Below are 19,758 nucleotides of genomic sequence, written 5' to 3' on the forward strand. Positions count from 1 at the left end.
GAGTGGAGGTGTGTAACATGAAGGAAGTTTAAAACCGGTTTGGAAGTACCAACAAAAACTATTTTAATCAATAGGTCTCCCAACCTGATTAAAAGAGACAACAGCGCATGTCTGAGGTTAGGGAGCTGTATTGTGTGGTCAACATGTTTCTCTCCTAGTAGTCAATCAATCTGGTGACGATTCGTCAGCACCTTATAAAATCAAATCTATCTACACACGGGTAGTTATATGGTGGTAACTACCTCTTTAAACCAGCCTAACACATACTCTGTGTAGTACCTGATAGAACATGACCAACCTTGTGAAGAAATAAAAACAAATATTAAAATCTGAGACTTCAGTATAAATAAAACTCTTGTGCTCCCTGTGTGACAAGCTCACAGCACATAGTGGTGAAAGCTAAAAACATGCACAACGTGAGTGCCTTTGGGTGACTCTCACAGAACTGCTATTGTGAAAATTACACAGGCACGTATTGTGGAACACCACCATGGTTGCAGAAAGAGATGATGAACTCACCCCAGTCCAGTTTCTCATTTTACTTCATCAATACTCAGCAGGTATCACACAAGGAATTTCCATATGTACTGTGTGGGTTGTAGGTTAAAAGAAAAGGAGATTAGAGCACAGCACGTAAGATGTTGTAGGTACGTGATAAGGTATATGGAGCAGTGAGGGAGTTGTTTAACACTATAAACAGTAAACGAGAGGCAGCCGTTAATATATGTTAAGTAAACGGACTCGCCCAGATCATATGGTGGTCAAATAGGCATGAGCTGGGTGTAAAGCTTGTTTGCTAAAAGTTGCGTGTGTCCTGTCCGGACAGATATTTGTGTAAATGCCACATGTCAGGTTACAATAGTCTAGAAACATTTGGTCTGTGGTGGGGGTACGAAAGGTTGTTTGGTGTGGTACAACAACTGCATAGATAATGGGTCCCCGCTAGGTGTACAAAAGCTCTTGTTGTTTCTGTAAACTGTGCATAATGAAAACCAAACTAACTTTAGATGAGCGTGCATTTTGCAGAGTAACTAAGAAAACCCCAAAATTAGGGAGAATTGCAAAGGCTCTGGGCAAAGTGTACCCCGAGAAGCACAGCCTTATAGGACACAAGGTACTCACATTGCTGAATCAGCAACAGGCTCTCTGACCTACCCACTTCTGCCGGGATCGGGAGGTACTGGGAAGGATTGTGGACCTGTTTAAATACTGGAAGTGACTTAGCCTGAATTGGAGCGAAACTCCAGGTTAACTCACAGTCCACACTAGACTGCTAAAGTCAATGGAGGGAAACCGGAATTCAGTGGGGGGCATTTTGGATGATGTAAAATCCTGATCATGGGAAACGCCATGTTGGAGTGGTGTGGAGTTGCTATTATGCTCCAATTAAGTCTAGTGGCGATAACTCATGTGTTGCCCTATATTAAATTAAAAAGAAGTTGCAATCCATTAGCCAAGCCATATATAAAGAAGTTAGGCAAAAAGATGATGACAGAGTGCACTCGGTATGTGATTAACCACCAAGTTGTCATAGATAGTCATGGTGAGGTTAGGTAAAATGTACCGGGACTCCAAGATGATTCCTATGGGTTACTGTATGATCATAGCAGAGCGCACTCAGTATGTGATAAACCTCCAAGGTGTCAAAAGGAGTCATGGTGATCTCCATGGTTGAGGGGTTATCTAACCCTCGTTCATACATGCTAAGATGTTAGTGTGCATGTTGTAAGGTGAATGGGGATTCTGCATTATTGGCCTATGGGCGTGTCAAGGAATTTCCTCTATCAACCCTTGTGTATTGGTTGACAGACGGTAGACCCATCTCTGTTCTTTCATAAACAGGGCCCCCTTACTAATCTTGGGATGTGCCTCTAGTATTACCAATCATAGGGTGTCAGGTGAAGGCTGCAGTAGAGTAAAATGTGTACACATTTTCGTGTTAAGTTTATGACACCGGAAATTACTGCGGTGTTCCGTGATGCACGTTTTCACAGATCTGGTGGTCATACCTATATACCCGAGGTCACATGGGCAGGTAATCATATAGATACAATTGGATGTATCGCAGTACGTGTGAGCCCATACTTCCCATGTGAAGGAGTCTGAGAAAATTATTGTTTTAGTCACTTCGGTAAATGCACATACTGTGCAGGTCCCGCAAGGGAAATGGCCCTGAACTGGCGGCAAGTCCCACAATTGCTATTGTGAAGACCCTTTCTGTGGCTTAGGTCTCCTATGTATTAGCATATCTTTGAGATTTTTCATGTGCTTAAATGCAAATCTGGGAATGCCAAGCTCCAGGGACCCTGTTTTCAACATACCTCAATGTTTTTTGATCACGTTCCTGATTCTGTTGGAATCAGTTGTATAGGTGGTTACACGTGTGAGAGTGTTTGTTTTTTCTTTCTCTCTAGGTTCTAGTAGAGCCTCGCGGTTATCATTCCTAGCTCTTTTTTTGGAGAGCGCAATGTTGCGTTGTGGGTATTCACGTCTGCTCAAATTGTTAGCCAGCAGATTTGCCTCAGTTTTATAGTCCTCTAACCTGCTACAATTTCTTTACAGCGTCAAAAATTGACCAAAAGGCAGGTTCTCCTTTAATGCTTGTGGATGATGGCTACTAAACAACAACAGACTATTTCGGTCTGTAGGTTTTCTATAGATAGTTGTGCTTAGGTTTCCATCTTCTAGTTTGATGGTGTGGTCAAGGAAAGGGATCTCCGAGTGAGATATCGTACTGGTGAACCTCAGGTGGGGGTTCAAGGTATTAATCCAGTTGCAGAATTCTTTGCAGGTCCTCAAGTCTCCGGACCAAAAAATGACAATATCATCAATAAACCTCTTCCACAGGAGAAGAAAGTCGTGCGGTAGGGGTTCGAGTCATTGAAGATGAAACTCTCTTCAAAAGCTGCCTTGCATAAACAGGCTACATTCGGGTCAAAGGTACTATCCATGGAAGTACCCGGGGTTTGGTGGTAAAGTTGACCCTTGAACTCGAAAAAGTTTTCCGTGAGTGTTGAACATTCAAGGACAAAACTGCTTGGGGTAGAAGAGTCCCAGGTGGTTCTGTTGAAGGCCTCCTCTGTCACTCCTCTGACCTGCTGAAGTCCAAAGTGTGGATTGAGCCCGTCTGTCTCCTAGGAGATTCCAACTCCCTGGCCAACAAACCTTGTCTGAGGTCGCTGGGATCTTATATGGTCTGCTAGTGGTTGGTACATGTCTACACTGATTGGTGGTTGTATCTGGTGTTTCTATTGGATTAGGGTTAATGTCCTCGTTGGTTGGGTATTTGAGGGTTCTGATTGGTTTCTAGGTCTGTGATTCAATCATTGTAGGGTTGGGGCTAGGGTTAGGATTTCTATTGGAAATAGGGACTAGGGATTCCTATGTTATTGGTTGTTGGGAGTAGGGTGGGACTAGGGCTAGGGGTAGACCTTTAATTGGAAGTAGCAATTAGGGCTTCTGGTGTGATTGGTTGCTGGATTAGATGTGGGACTTAGAGTAGGGCTAGGCTTTCTGTTGGAAGTAGGGACTAGGGCTACCTGTGCCATTGGTTGCATGGACTTGTTTTGGGACTACTGGTAGGGCTAGGGCCTTTATTGGACGTAAATATCAGTGTTTTTGAACTGATTGGGTGCTTGGACTGGGGCTAAGATTGGCTGTAAGGTACTGGTCTCCTATTGGTTCTAGATTTTAGGGCTAGTGTTCTGATTGGATAGTGATGGGGCTAGGGTTCCCATTGGCTGAAGGAGTCACCTGATTTCTAGGGCATAAAAAAAGGCCAGGCTTAGGGCGTCTCAGCCCGGGCGTCGAGGCTAAGGGCAGAGAGGACAAGGGCAGTTTCCTGTTTGAGCCTGTTTGAGACTGGTCGGGTCCAGGGCCAAAAATGCTCCCCTTTTTCTCATTTAGCAATACACCATCCACATCCACAAACAGAGCAACACACTCACACCAACTGTACATCAGACACAACACTATGCAGATTAATGTACCAGCCAGCACTACAAATCCAACAAAACCACATCTATACACCCTACTATCCCAACTACCACACATATCCACCATCACCTACAAACAGTACACAACTCTATCCTATACCATTAACCAATACACTCATCACCAACACAACACCAATCAACACCATACATAACTCCATGCCATTCAGACACACTCTCCCTGCTGTAATTACACCTAACAGACCACCTTTTATGACTAACAAACGTATAATCATCCTTCCATCAGTTGTCCAACAAACACCCTCCTCTCCCTTCTACCATAATAACACTAATGCACAACATACACACTGCACACCACCACACTTTGTAACTCTTGCAACAAACCAGTCTAAGATAAACACTCTCACCTCTACTTCATTCCCTCCTACACACAACATACACTCTACTCATAAACACATCACCACCCCCTCTACATCACATCCTCCTCTCACAAACAATACTACGTAACCAAATCCATTGCATGAAACATATACATCAGCACCCTTTTCACTACTCCTCAAAAGCAAAACATATCACACACACCAGCACCACAAGATCTTCAAAGCGCAACACCTCATAATACTTACAATCACAAAATACAAACATATACCCACCTTTCAAACCACACAAAGGAACAAACTCCAATGTCAAGCTTTCACTCTTCCACCACACCTAACACAGATACAGAAATACAACACCTCTCTTCTAACCGCCTCTCATCCATTGGACAATTTAGAACATTACTACGTGACCCACATGCTGCACAACCTCCCCTGACTCATACACCTTCCGCCTTAAACACACACAAAAAATATAAGCAATATGCCACACGTCACAACTTTGCTTCCCCATGTCTACTTCACAACAATGTTACACCACAAAAGCAACACAGCACTCCAACTCACTCTCAAAACACCATCTCCAACACATACACATGCAGACCCATCAAAATGCCTTCTTAGCATGCTGTATGAGGAACATGATACAGAACAGCTACACGATTGCTATCCTAATACAGCTAATACCAGCACTAAAAACACACCTGCTACAAACCCACATAATACTGATCACTCTTCTACCAAACAAAGTCCCACTATCACCAAAGGCCACTCACTAAACTGTCTGCTAATAAATGCTCGATCCCTCTCTAAAAACAACCATCACATCTACGACCTTCTCACCAATGCAAAACCAGACATACCATTCATAACCGAATCATGGTTGGGAGAAGATATGGCTCCAGTCCTGCATGAAGCCATTCCTCTAGGCTATCAAATAATCACCCAAAATCGTATAGCCAAAAAAGGAGGTGGTCTAGCTGTTGTATTCAGGCAAACAATACATATTACTAAAATTGACAACATCTCCATAAAGAATTGTGAGGGTTTTCTAACAAGATGCAATCCTACACCGTCTTCTTCCTGTAACTTCCTGCTCCTTTACAGACCTCCACCTAGCAAGGCAACATTTCCAGACACACTTCTAGACACAGTTTCAAACCTGATAACAATACACTCCAACCTTTGCGTTCTGGGTGACCTTAACATTTGGTTTGATAAACCCAATATGACCCATCCAAAAACTATAATCACTGGCCTAGACGCACTGAACCTGCATCAGATTGTCCACAATCCGAGACACACCTCTGGACATATCCCAGATGTCATTTTTGCTAATACTGAACTAGTTACCTTTCAAACTATAACTCCAGTCACATGGTCAGACCACCACTTGCTTGCCTTCCAACATAAAGCAACGCTAAACGACTCACCTAAAACTAACTTACATCCATCCACCTATCGGCCGTGGAACAAACTCAATTTGGAACACTTGGAAACACAACTAACATCCAGTACAAATCTGGAAAGCATAAATTCTGTTCAAAATCTATATGAGTAGCTACAGGAAGCTTTTGACATCCTGATACCACTCAAAACCACACAAAAGAACTAAAGAAAAAAAGCGCCTTGGAGAAACATAGAAATAAAAGACATAAAACACCAAATTAGAAAGCTGCAACGTACCTGGCTCAAAACAAATGCCAAACAAGACAAACTTCACCTACAGAAAATTAACATATTATACAAGTCTGCTATCAAAAAAGCTAAGAAAAGGTACTATTCAGACAGAATTAAAAACGCTAAATGTGCAAATAAAGAATTCTATAAAATACTCAATGAATTTCGCAAACCAAATTGTCTAGAAGGAACTCATCCTGTTACTCAAGATTTAACAGACAAACTGGCAAATCATTACACGGACAAAGCAGACACATAACCCTTGTACAAAACAACAATCCAAGAATGCTCTAATCAAGCCTCTCCGTTCCTTCCAACACATCTCACACGATGAATTTATGGACCTGGCCAAAGCAAGCAGGCCTGCCGGCAGCCCTTCTGACCCCTGTCTGCCACAAACTTTCAAGGCAATTCTTTTAAAACCTCTGCTGCCACTCCAGTGAGAAGAATCATCAACAATTCCTTATCTACTGGAATATTTTCAGAAGAACTCAAAAAGTCATACATACGCCCTTTACTGAAGAAAATAAACTTGGACCCGCTGAACCCTGACAACTACAGACCCATTACAAATGGACCGTTCCTGGGCAAACTGATAGAAAGAGCAGCGTTCGCCCAGATGTCACAATTCATTGAAGAGAATGACATACTTTCAGACTTCCAAACAGGATTCCGTCCGGGAAGAGGCACTGAATCGGCCCTCCTTGCCCTCTGGGATGACCTAAAGAATACAGTTGACCGCAACGGGGTTGCTGCGCTACTCCTCTTGGACCTCTCAGCTGCCTTTGATACGATTGACCATGACACTCTGAAACAAAGACTCTATGAAGCCTGCATAGAGGGAACTGCTTTAGACTGGATAGCGTACTACCTTCGAAACAGAACTAATGTCATCCATACCCCACCTTTCTCGTCCAAACCATACTCCTCAAAAGCAGGGGTCCCTCAAGGTTCTATCATCTCGCCCATGCTTTTCAACATCTACATGAAGTCATTACCAGTACTGATCAATAAATTTCACCTCACGTGATATAACTATGCAGATGACACGCAAATACTCCTTCAACTGGAATGCCCCAAAGACATTGGAACATCACCAATTTTCAGCTGTCTCGAGCCGTGGATCAGTGGATGACCTGGAGCCATCTCAAATTGAATGCTTCAAAAACTGAAATACTCACGTGTGGCGATTGGAAACATTACAACCCGCTTGCCGCATGGCCTGATGAACTGGGATCACTGCCTAAAGTATCAAAGGAAGTAAGAAACCTCGGAATGACCATGGACTCCAAGCTGTCGATGAATGCCTAAGTTGATAAACTAGCAAGGTCAAGCTTTGCTACTATAAAAACGCTGCGACTAATTTTCCCTCATTTGGGATTTCCACACAAGGTCCAAGCTACCATCTCCCTTGTTCTGATCAAACTCGATTACGCCAATAGCCTCTACCATGGATCGCCTTTAACGGCCATGAAAAGACTACAACAGATTCAGAACTCGGCTGCCAGACTACTCTTGCATATCAAACCGCGAGACCACATCTCCCCTGCCTTGAAAGCCCTGCAATGGTTAGCGGTTGCCAGAAGATCCACGTTCAAGCTGCTTTGTATCACCCTCAAATCAATACATGGAATGGGACCGCTCTTCATCAGGAATAAAATCACCAAACACATTCAACAAAGGAACCTCCGCTCTAAAGGATCATCTCGCCTCAAAATCCCACCATACAAGAAAAAACCATGGGTGGCACGTCCTTCTCTGTTCAAGCAGCCAAACTATGGAACTCTTTCCCCCCAACATAAGGTCCACTGACAACCACCTTATGTTCAGAAAACGACTCAATATTTGGCTCTTCCCCACATAAGCACCAAACGCAAACAGACATTTACAGCATATCCCTCTGTATACAAGCATTTTTTTTCACTATAGCTATGTACCTATCTTTGTATATTACTTTGTATAAACATGTAAAATATTTATGTTGTTGAGAGAAAAAATAATAATAATAAATAAATAGAAATCATCTTTGGTCTACATGTACATACTTCCATTGTGCATCTATGTACCTTCCATTTACTTGGATCTGTGTGTCTGTTACTTTTCTCCTGAAAAAGCATATCCAATGCACTACCCTATTTCTCATCCTGTGCCTCTATCAATATCTTTAATCTACATATACTTACCTGCTTTATTTATCTATATACTTTCAATGTAATTATGGATCTATATATTTATCACTTTCTTCTAATTTAGTATTTCCAATGCACTACCCTATTTCTCAGCCTATACTTCGCTCAATATGTCTTCTAGCCCAACCTTCTGACTCATCTCAAACTTCTTCTACTACTCCTTCCAATGCACTACCCTATCTCTCATCCTATACATCTATCAATATATCCTCTACATCCACTCTCTCATTTATCCCAAACCCCATACCACTACTATGATTGCCAAAATAACCCTTTCTAGACTCTCTCCTACTCTACCCCTCCTTGCATCATCTGACACCTCTTTTACTATACCGATCCCCTAAAACAAACCTTTCTAAACTCTTTCCTTTGAGTCCTCCCCTCCAAAACTCATTTGTACTCATCTAAAAGCCTCCTCCCATTGCTAAGACCTAAAAAAATAAAAAACAAGAAAAAATAAAAATCTTTCACTCTTTTATCCCTCCACTATCCTTTACAATTGAAATTAACAGACTAACATGTTCACTTCTCAAATTCCATATTAAACTATACTAATATACTACCCAAATACCTGAATAACATATCCACTACTCAAATGACTTCATATTTTTTTTACTATACTAATTTTCAACAGTAATCCTTTATGGGTTCCGGAGTGGCGTGCTACTCGCCAGAAAAGCGATCCAACACCCATCAGGGGTAACAAGTGCTATATGAATGCAAATCTTTCTTCCCCTTTTATCCCTCCGCTATCCTTCTCACTCCAAGTAACTGACTAATATCCACCACTGAAATTACTTCATATTTCACCATACTAATCCACCACTAATCCTTTGTAGGCTTCCTGAATAGCGTGCGTAAACAAGCGCTATATAAATACAAACCTTTGTCCTCCTCTATCCTTCTGCTATCATTCCAAATCCAAATAACTGACTAACCTATCCACCACTCAAAATGTACTTGCATGTTTCACTATACTAATTCAACACTAATCCTCTATGGGTCCCTGTGAAGCGTGCTACTTGCCGAAAAAGTGCTTTGACGCCTGGTCAGGGGTAGTAAGCGCTATATAAATGCAATTACAATACAATTACAATACAATACTTATTGATTAAAATTGTTTTTGTTGGTACTTCCAAACCTGTTTTAAACTTCCTTCAGGTTACACATCTCCACTCAATCATCTACACTGGTTAGGCCCCTCACCCACACAGCAGCAAACGGCAATTTGGAATAAAAGATCTCCGTCATGAGCCCCTCAATAGGGAGCCCGTCCGGTATTGCAGCACCGACCTCACGAAGAGCAGCCCTATGATGAAGCATGACGCCCACCCGGGAGTGTGAGGGCCCCAAATTTCAAGAGGAGGAATCCCCGTCCTCCTACATCTCATGACCACGCAAAACCGGTTCCCCTAGTTTTCCCTTGTCTCGTAATTAGGAACAGCATTCTTTCTGTATCTTTAATCTTCATATGCAGCAGAAGTTACAAGCTCACATCTCGTATGCAGCCTGAATTCACAATCTAGCTCAGTGACTATAGATATTTTTTTTCGGTCACTCCTCTTCTAAAACAGTTTGACCCTCCTCGAGTGCTCTACAGGTAATGCACATTTATTACTGCTCATGTACTGGCATAGGGAAAGCATGAATTATGGTAAGGGACACTGGAGTTATGCGATGGTGTAGCTGCAGTAATTATAGATTTGCAACATTTGTCACATAATCCCTCATCTGCTGCAAAATACGCAGATTTTAACAAAAAATATTGTTCCTTGTTCAAATGGTTTAAAAGTTACTAACAATGCAGCAATACGTGTTGCAGCACAGTGGCAGACCCTTTACAAAGGGTAACTGGTCACCTTTCTGTTGTTTATTGCTATATTTTGGTGTTAAACTGGCCCTGCTGCTGTGCAAGCAGAGCCCAGGCAGTTTTGACAAGTGTAAAAATGACAAAATGATGTTATAATACTATCACAATATGGGCCGGATTATTCCACCTAATTTCCCTTTTCTTGCCGCATAATTTATGCAACTCTGCTACATAATTTGGCCCTCCCCTGCCGCATAATTCCAGTGGCTCTGATTATGGTGGATGCTGCTACATCCACTAGCACAGCCAATATATTATAGTCATGATTTATGCACTATCAGGCACATGCATCAAAGCCTTTTGCGATCGCAAACGGTGGGATTCGCAAAAATCGGCCGTTTGCTATCGCAAAATTAGCTTTTGCGATGCATCAAGGGTCAAGGCCCTCGCAATTTGAGAATTGGCAATTGCGAGTTCTCAAATTGCGATTGCATTTAAGGAATCGCATTTTGCGATTCCTTAAATGCAATGCATTAAAGTGAAAAAAATCAGCAATTTCACTAATAGCGGGAGCAAATTACCATGAAGTAGAACTTCATGATAATTTGCAAAAACTTTGAAAAATGGACTTTTGTGTATTTTTCAAAGTTTTATGTTGCGCAGACACGCGCGCAACATATGGGCACAGATCAATTTCAGGGGTGCAACAAGGTGTCCTTTTGACACCCTGGCTCCCTTGAAATTGCATTCTCAATTTGCGATTCCCTAATTGAGATTCGCAAATTAAGAATGTCTTCCCATTCATTCCTGAGGGCCTCTAGGCCCATAGGAATGAATGGGGAGGTATTCCTTAATCGCGACTCATTTACACACAGCTCATCTTCCATTGAAATGGTTAAAACATTTGCACTGACATGCTCTTTTACTCATAAAACTATATAGCGCACTAATAATATGTGAAAATTGGGCTCCAGCAAACATCTGTAATTTTCATATCACAAAGTAAAGTGTATTGATTTGTTTGGATTCTATTAAAATCATTGTTTCCATCACAGATGAGTTGCAAACAAAATGTGCTTCATATGTGCTTTTCAAATTGCTGATATACCTTAAAATATTTGTGCAGCTCATTTACATGTGTTTGAATGTTGTGTGTTAAAAACAAAAAACTGACATCCTACCGCCTTAACCTTTCATACTCACTCTACCCCAGCACGATTGTCTGATAGTTCCCTTTCCGAAATCTTCTAACTTTGAATTCTCTAAGGTTGCAGTCAGAGAAAGAAAAGTAAACACCAAAAGAATAAAAGAATAAGCAGCAAGTTGTCAGACGAAATAGCCTGACTTTTGACCCTTAACTTTGATCCGATAGCAAACGTGACAAGCTAAAAATACTATTTAAATTAATCTTTATGGCTCCCTCACTGTCTGAGCTCAAGCATGGTTATTATTGGGATGCTGCAGCGCCCCCACACAATACTTCCAGGGCCCGTGCTTTTACATACAGACACTTAGACGCCTTTCAACCCAGCTGGCAACCACATATTCTACATTTTGCAACTGTGTTCCTTTCTGTCTGGGAAAACGCCTGGCACTTCTCGGACAGCAGGTTACAGCTAGACAAAACTCCTGTTGATTGGGTAGACCTGCCATGCCTTTATTACTGTGGCACTCATGCTACAGAGGGAACTCCTGGCCTCTTTCAGGGTTGGGCTGCCCTGGGGCCTCCCCACACAGCAACTCTCTTAGGTAGACACCACAACTCCGCTTAATTTTAGGATTTGAAGGACATCACAACCGTCCTTCCTCTTCAGGGCACTTTATTCATTCACATGTTTCTAGGTTATCGTGTAAATCATCAAGATGGTTCCCTTGCTTGGAAAATGTTCCTAAGGCGGAGTTCTACATGGCCTCTTTGGTTCTGTTTACAAAGCCAACTTCCTTATATGTTGGCCAGCTCTGGATAACCTACTGGAGTCTCTCTATGCATGATGCTGCTCAGATATCCAACTATAGTAGCAAAGTCAGGATCTGAAGGAGAACGTTAAAGGGTTGGTCCTTGCTGTTAAATGTTTGGATCTGTACAGAAGAACAGAAGGTCTTTTGACGTTTGTGCCTCCAAGAAGGGAGGTCTTCTCCTTCTTTGGTACAACAGGGCGACTTCAGCGTTTGTCAGTATTTACTGACTTCTAATTTTCCATTCAGGGCCGTAGCCACGTTTAAAAATCTTGAAAAACATGAAATTGTGTATTATATTCAGCTACACATAACAATATTGTATCTTTAAATTTAAACAATCCCCATCATGCCACACATATCTTCTACCATGCATGTCCTCATATAAACATCTCACCCAAACAATGCATGTGTAATTGTATCTAACAATCAATTGTTTAACACAGTGTTCCCAGATATTTCTATAGGCGAAAAATTCTAACACTGATTTTGATATGGTCTGGGGCGGCTTCCCTGTAATGGCGATAACTGTGGAAATTTAATAGTGATGTTGTCAAATTGGTACCAAGCAATGTTCTGTTTCCTTTTAGTCACAGATACAACCTCCACTAGTAATTTAACCCCGACACAACTAAACAAGCATTTTCCTACAGTAAATCTAACCTGCTCCGCTGATGGTCAGATGAGACTGGCATTCAAATCATGCTATGGGCTTGCCATGCCCGCCACACCTTTTGGCGAGATATACATAATACACTATGTGACGTCACCAAACTCACTGACTTTAATTCCTGGGAATCATGCACCCTTGGCATTTTTAAATGTAGAAAACATTACTCTGTCCGCACCCGCTTTGCAAGTCTCGCTTTACTGTTAGCTAAGCGAACACTTACAGAACACTAGGAAGCACCCGCTCACCTGTCCTTAGAGGCCTGCCGCGGTGTGGTGCCGAAGTAGGGAACGGCAGAGGGGACAGGTCTCCATTATGAAGAGGCTCGCCACATTCACAGTCAACCCATTATTCCTGAATGGGACACGCTTCTTTCCTGGTACGTACACCTTGATACCCCAGAGGACCCCTCCCTGGTCCCGGCCTCGCTGTCTCAGCTTACATGAGCCACTTGGATACACACTCCCCCTCCCCACTGTCATATGCTAACCGGAACTTCACAGAGGTTGTGCTCCACACTCCCGCCCTACCATAAAACGTACACATGTCACGTATAGACTACGCAATGAGCCACTAACTGTGCCACTCCAACATTTTGCACTAACCCCCTACCCCTATAATGTGCAAGCACTTAAAATACTTACTAAGAGTGCCTCCGATCCCCCCTTACCCTGTTATTTGACGTATTCCTTGTTATTGCATTTGATGATATGATTCTACACTCTACTTGGACTCCACCTGCACCCTGTCATGCCTGTAAAGCTTGTTAACTCCCATTGCAGCTCCTATTGTTCATGACTGTATATGAGTATTCCATGCTGTATTACTGATCTCATTATACTATGGAAAATGCCAATAAAAAGAATATTTAAAAAAACTAAAAGTATCACTAGTAGAGTTATTCAGACAAAGTGACAACAACTGTTTCTTCTTTGCAGTACATATTGTCTAAAATGAAGGGCCCAATTCACAAATGTTTTTTCTATGAAGAAGAGTGACCTGGTTTTGACTCACTTCTGTCTTTCTGGGAGTAATATCTTTTGTAAGAAAGCTCAGTGAATGGGGCCCAAAATAATCAAAAAAACTGTTCAGCCATCATTGTGATCCATAAGTAGTCTAGTACTCATTATGACACCCTACAGTAATCTACCTTAAAAGAATGATATCTATTTCGAGCTAACTTTGTATATAATTTCAAGCAATGGCAATTGGCGATTGCTTTTAGGGCTCTCGATGGTTGTGTTGCCATTTCTTAAAGCCAGTGCACTAACTGAAAGTTGTGGATGGTTGACCATTGGTGCTCCGTTGAGCAGGGTTCTGTACCATGCGTTCAAGAAGATTAGATTCATGTCATATTTTCAGGGTATCTGCACACAATAATATACGTACAGTAATTTTAACTAAACTGCATTTACATTTTGCATCTTCTGAAAATGTGGCATAGTTGTGGCCTTCCTTAACTTTTATTGCACACCCCTGCTCCAGAGGATACATTGGTTGCAACTCGGTTCCAATCATGATGCTGAGGATCTCAATCCCAGAGACCAAGCAATACAGGGAGATTTTTGAATGACTATCCATTACCTGGGCTGTTTTTCGCACACCCTTAAAGCACAACCTAGTCAAAAACTACCCAGCAAGGACGAGTATGATACACTCATTCCTCCCAGATCTGGAAGTGGTGCTTGCCTAGAAGCCTTCCAGTTTGGTACCAACTTACTGTGTAAACGACAAAGGGTACTTAACAAATGTTGCTGTTCTTACCTCTCCTTACCACTTTTTAAATCTGCTGTGTCATCCCAAGATCGTAATCAGACCCTAAGACTTAATGTTTCATAGACATATTTTTCTTCACTTTAAATGTGTCCCAGTTATAAATATAGCAGTGTCTACTAGCTACTGGGGGCAAGAAGCCTGCTGTTTGTAAATGTGACTTTTTGAAATGGGAGAAAATTAAAATGAAAAGTTAACTTAATCATGAAAGTAACTTTTCATTTAAATGTTCTACCATTAAAAAGCATTCAGAAACATCATTTTGTTCTTGCACTCCAATATTGAGTTGACAAGGACTTTTATTTGAGTAAAATACCTCGGTGCTCCAGTTCTTGACCTCTGTGCCCTGGCTCATAAATATGACTCCAGCACTGCTCATTATCAGGCCCTGCTGATTATCAGGTCCTGCTACCTGCAGCATGAAGGAAATAATGTAAAATAAACACAGCCTTCCCTTAAGTTTAAAAGGAAAATGTGACCCTGTGCTTTTTAACTAAGCATTTACAATGCAACGGTCTCGCCTTTGCAAAAGTTAGAGATATTGGCATTGTAAATGACAATTTTTTTATTTGTGTTGGTTTTGAAAACAGATAAATAAATGGCATTGTCATTTACAATGCCAATAGCTTAATCTCTCGCAAATGCGAGACCTATTCCATTTGCACCCACACACACACACACACACAGAGCACCACACACACACACACAGAGCCACACACACACACACACAGCCACACACACACACACACACACACACAGAGCCACACACACACACACAGAGCCACACACACACACAGCCACACACAGAGCCACACACACACACACAGCCCCACACACACACATACACAGAGCCCCACACACACACATACATAGAGCCACACACACACAGAGCCACACACACACACAGAGCCACACACACACAGCCACACACACATAGAGCCACACACACACACACACAGAGCCACACACACAGCCACACACACACAGAGCCACACACACACAGAGCCACACACACACAGAGCCACACACACATACACAGAGCCACACACACAGAGCCACACACACAGAACAATACACAGTCACATACACACACACAGAGCCAAACACACACAGAGCCACACACACAGACAGAGCTACACACACATACAAAGAGCCACACACACAGAGACACACACACACACACACACAGCCACACATACAGAGCCACACACACACACACACACACACAGAGCCACACATACAGAGCCACACACACACACACACAGAGCCACACACACACAGAGCCACACACACACAGAGCCACACACACACAGAGCCGCACACACACACAGAGCCGCACACACACACAGAGCGACACACACACAGACACACACACACACACACACAGCCACACACACACACAGAGCCACACACACACACAGAGCCACACACACACACACATCTCTGTCCTTTCTTCTGTGTATCTCATTTCAGTCTAATTTATTCTTTCACTCTCTCTGTGCTCTCTCTCTCTCTGTTCACCTCTGTGTCTGCCTTCTTCCATACTTTACATCCATACCTTGTTTCTCTCCCTACTTAATTTCTCCCCCTCTCTAGTGGTTAGCCACCTTACATATGTATCCGTCTGTATTTCCGCTCTGTCTTCCTTCCTATTCTTTATTTCTCTTCTTTCGCTCTCTTTCTCCTCTCTCTCCCTCTGTTTCCTTTTCTTACGTCCCTACTGCCCACACATTCCTTTAACTTGCAACCTCTTAGGTCTCTCTCTCTGTCTCTTTCCCTACAGCTTCTCTCTGGCTCCCTCTCCTTAGTTACATAGGCACTTATACCCAATGCTGTTATTTCTCTGTGCCAGCCTCTTATATCCGTGTGCTATGCCTTTCCCTGCTTTCCACGCATACAACTACGTGTCTCGCTGTCTTCTTTTTTTTTCTCTCGCGAGAACAGGAGTTATAATGTTTTAAAGGTAGGCCACTGAGCCTTAAGCATCTAAACTGATTTCCTACAGATGGCCGAATATGAAGCTCTCCGAACAGACCGATGAATCGGTTTGATTGGTTGCAGCTGACTGTTTGACCTGTATGGTTCAGTAATAAAAATGCAAATGGTTGACATTGATTTTTAGAAAAGAATGTATTTCTCAATGGGATATTCCATTGCCAGACGGTAATAAATACTGCGAGGACGGTATCAGCGCAAGTTCACCACAGCAGGAGCACGTGAGGACACTGTGGTCTGTCTGCGTTTCATACCGTGGGCGGTGGAGTTAGCCCAGCGGTGGGCACGGCTGCTGGGCGGAAGGGTCGGACTGTTACGTGACTTCTGCTAGGTGGCTCCACGGGTGGATGACCCGCAGACGGGTGCAGATTTGCACGTGATACCTAAATCCGGTGCGACCTCAAACCCCAAACACATATTTCAAGGCCTGTATAGGCAGAGCAGGGACCCCTCGAGTATAGGGAAGTATTGGCTTATTTTCAAGCAATATGTGTATAGGGTTCCATTGTGTCTCAGTGGCACCCCTCAGAAGGATGGCGGGTCGTAGGTAGCCATGTATTATGCAGACCATTAATTTCAGTTTTAGGACCTTCAGGGATTTTCTAGCCTCATAGCTCCTTGCTGCTTTTGCATGGTTGCAGGAATGCAGTGGTGGCCTAGCACCTTGTTTCTTACAGAGTGGATGAGACCCCCAAGGGAATGGGAAGTCCTGGGTGGGCAAACCCTTTGTGATGGAGGACTACTGGTATGGGCTAGCTGCGAGAATAAATTGCGGGTCATGTAGGGTGAAGAGGTTAATTCCATGTGTTGTTACTCAGCCCTGCCCTGGAGGTAGGCCCCACCACTTGAGGGACACGCGCTCGCGGCGGCGGGCGAGGGTTCGCCGGGGTTTTGGGATGGGATGCAGCAGGGGCCTCACCTCGCTCGCCGAACACGAGGCCCCCTCCCACCCCAATCCATAACAAAACTTCGGGGGCCGAATACAATCGGGCCTGGCCAGGAGGCCAGGCCACACAACAACGCACAATGCGCAGAGTGTTCGCGGAAGGGGTGTGGGGGCTGGGTGGCTAGCCACTCGCCGTGCTCGATGCCCTCCCCACCCCCGATCCACTCACATTTTTTTGGGAGCTTCTTTGAAAACTGGCCTGACCCAGAGTCAGACCCCACCACTTACGGGACCAGCGCTCGGGGGGCTGGGTTCTTTGGGGGGATGCAGCAGGGGCCTTGCTCGCTGAGCCCGAGGACCCCTCCCACCCCAATCCATACCAAAAATTTGGGGCATAATACAATCGGGATGCCAGACCACACAACATCAAAGTACAATGCTCAGAGCGCTCGCGGTAGGGGCGGGGGGGCTGGGAGGCTGGCCACTCGCCGAGCCCGAACTCGGGAGCTACTTTGAAAACAGGCCTGCCCTGGAGGTAGGCCCCACCACTATCGGGGACACTTGCTAGCGGCGGGGAGCATGGGGTCTGGAGATAAAAGGGGTAGGGGCCCCACTGCGCTCTCCGTGCCCAAGGCCCACCTCCACCCCACTCCATACAAATCGACGGCCTGATGACAACCGGCCTAACCTGGGGGCCAGGTTGCACATGATCCAATTAAATGCCTCATATTTGGCTAAGCCGCGCGGTCATTAAACAGTAGGATGGGGGGGGCTGTATCAGGCAGCACAGTGCTCCAAACTCATTTCGTGGTTTTGGTCCAGCATTGATCGTAAACGGTGTCAGGGTCCATGACAAAGGGCAAAGAGGCCTTATGTTTGTGGTAAAAGCTTTCCTATCTTCTTTATGGGGCAAAACAGATGGTCCCATAAAGAAGATAAGAAAGCTTTTACCACAAACGTAAGTCAAGTAAGCCAGTCTGAAAAGGATGGGGCTTAAAGAGAAAGAAGAACGTCACTAGGACCTCTTCTCCAATGGCTGGCCACCGTTTAGCATGAACGGTGACGCCAGCCAATGGAAAAGAGGGGTGGGGCTTAACCTTGCTAGTGAAAATACCTCTATCTCATTAAGTCTCGCCAGCGAGACTGCGCATGTGCGCAGTCTTATGCTAGCCGAGACCTAAAAAGGAGCTGAAAGCTGTGAGCTACTCTGAAGGTGTCAATGAGCACTGGTAGCCCCCCAATAATGGGATTTTGCCAGAGCCAACTGGGTTCAATATGAAAACAAACATTTCAAAACAGATTCCAAAATAAAGATTCCTACATCTCTACCTTACATATAGAACTTCCTAAAAAGAAATTCAGCCAGTATTTAAACCATAAATCTAGCCAAACTCACTTCCTACGTATATTAGGATTGTGTCATTCAAATCAAACTCCAGTCATACCATATTTTGGAGACACTGCTTAGTAGTAGGTCACGATTATGGTATTCTTTCTTTTGGATTTTATCTTTTTCAAAAAGACATTTTTGGAGTTTGTATTTTCACATGCTACTCCAAGCTTATCAAGATTTAGAGTCACAAAAATAATTTTTTGAAAATGCCACCCACAGAGGAATCCAACATTATCAGGCGTGTAACTAATTCTCTTCCCAGCTGTATATGCATTTATTAGTTGCGGTGGTTTGGAATATGTGTACATAAATCTGCTTGCATTACAAAAGCACTGGTTTGTGTCCTGCAGTCTTATAATTTACTTAATGCTTTTGTGTATTGAAAGTCTTTGAACATTTCCTGGGGAAAATTTCTACTGTTCATGCTTTTGTCTGATATCTCCCTAGGTCATAAAGATTTTGGAGAAGCATGATCCTTTGAAAAACTCTCAAGCAAAGCATGGGATGATTCCTGCAGATGAGGCCAGCGCTGTGCAGAATTATGTAGAGCACATGCTCTTTCTCCTGATAGACGAGCAGGCAAAGGACGCTGCCATGGGCCCTATCTTGGAATTTGTTGTTTCCGATAACATCATGGAGAAGTTGTTCCTGTGGAGCCTAAGGCGAGAGTTCACAGATGAGACCAAGTTGGAGCAGTTGAAGATGTATGAGATGTTGGTCACCCAGTCACACCAGCCGTTGCTGCACCACAAACCCATTTTGAAACCTCTGATGATGCTGCTGAGTTCTTGCTCAGGGACGACCACACCTGCAGTAGAGACAGCCTTGGTGGTTTTGCTGAACCAACTCTGTTCCATCCTCGTCAAAGATCCATCCATTTTGGAGTTGTTCTTCCACACCAGCGAGGATCAGGGAGCTGCTAACTTCCTTATCTTCTCCCTCTTGATTCCTTTCATCCATAGGGAGGGAACTGTGGGTCCGCAGGCACGGGATGCCCTGCTCTTCATCATGTCTCTGTCTGCAGAGAATAATGTTGTTGCAAATCATATTGTGGAGAGCACCTATTTTTGTCCGGT

General features: G+C 43.6%; 1 protein-coding gene across 3 annotated transcripts in view; it reads left to right on the forward strand.

Moving 5' to 3' along the window:
• Positions 1 to 19,758, forward strand: part of FHIP1A (FHF complex subunit HOOK interacting protein 1A) — a 512,772-nt gene that overhangs the window by 261,451 nt on the left and 231,563 nt on the right. For all 3 annotated transcript variants that reach the window (XM_078676922.1, XM_078676921.1, XM_078676920.1), the window contains one exon: positions 19,130 to 19,756. In XM_078676922.1, the coding sequence (XP_078533048.1) occupies positions 19,130 to 19,756 (627 nt within the window). The remainder of the gene's footprint in view (positions 1 to 19,129; positions 19,757 to 19,758) is intronic.

This window comes from Lissotriton helveticus, chromosome 2_1 (assembly GCF_964261635.1).
Source record: "Lissotriton helveticus chromosome 2_1, aLisHel1.1, whole genome shotgun sequence".
Classification (NCBI taxonomy): Eukaryota; Metazoa; Chordata; class Amphibia; order Caudata; family Salamandridae; genus Lissotriton; species Lissotriton helveticus.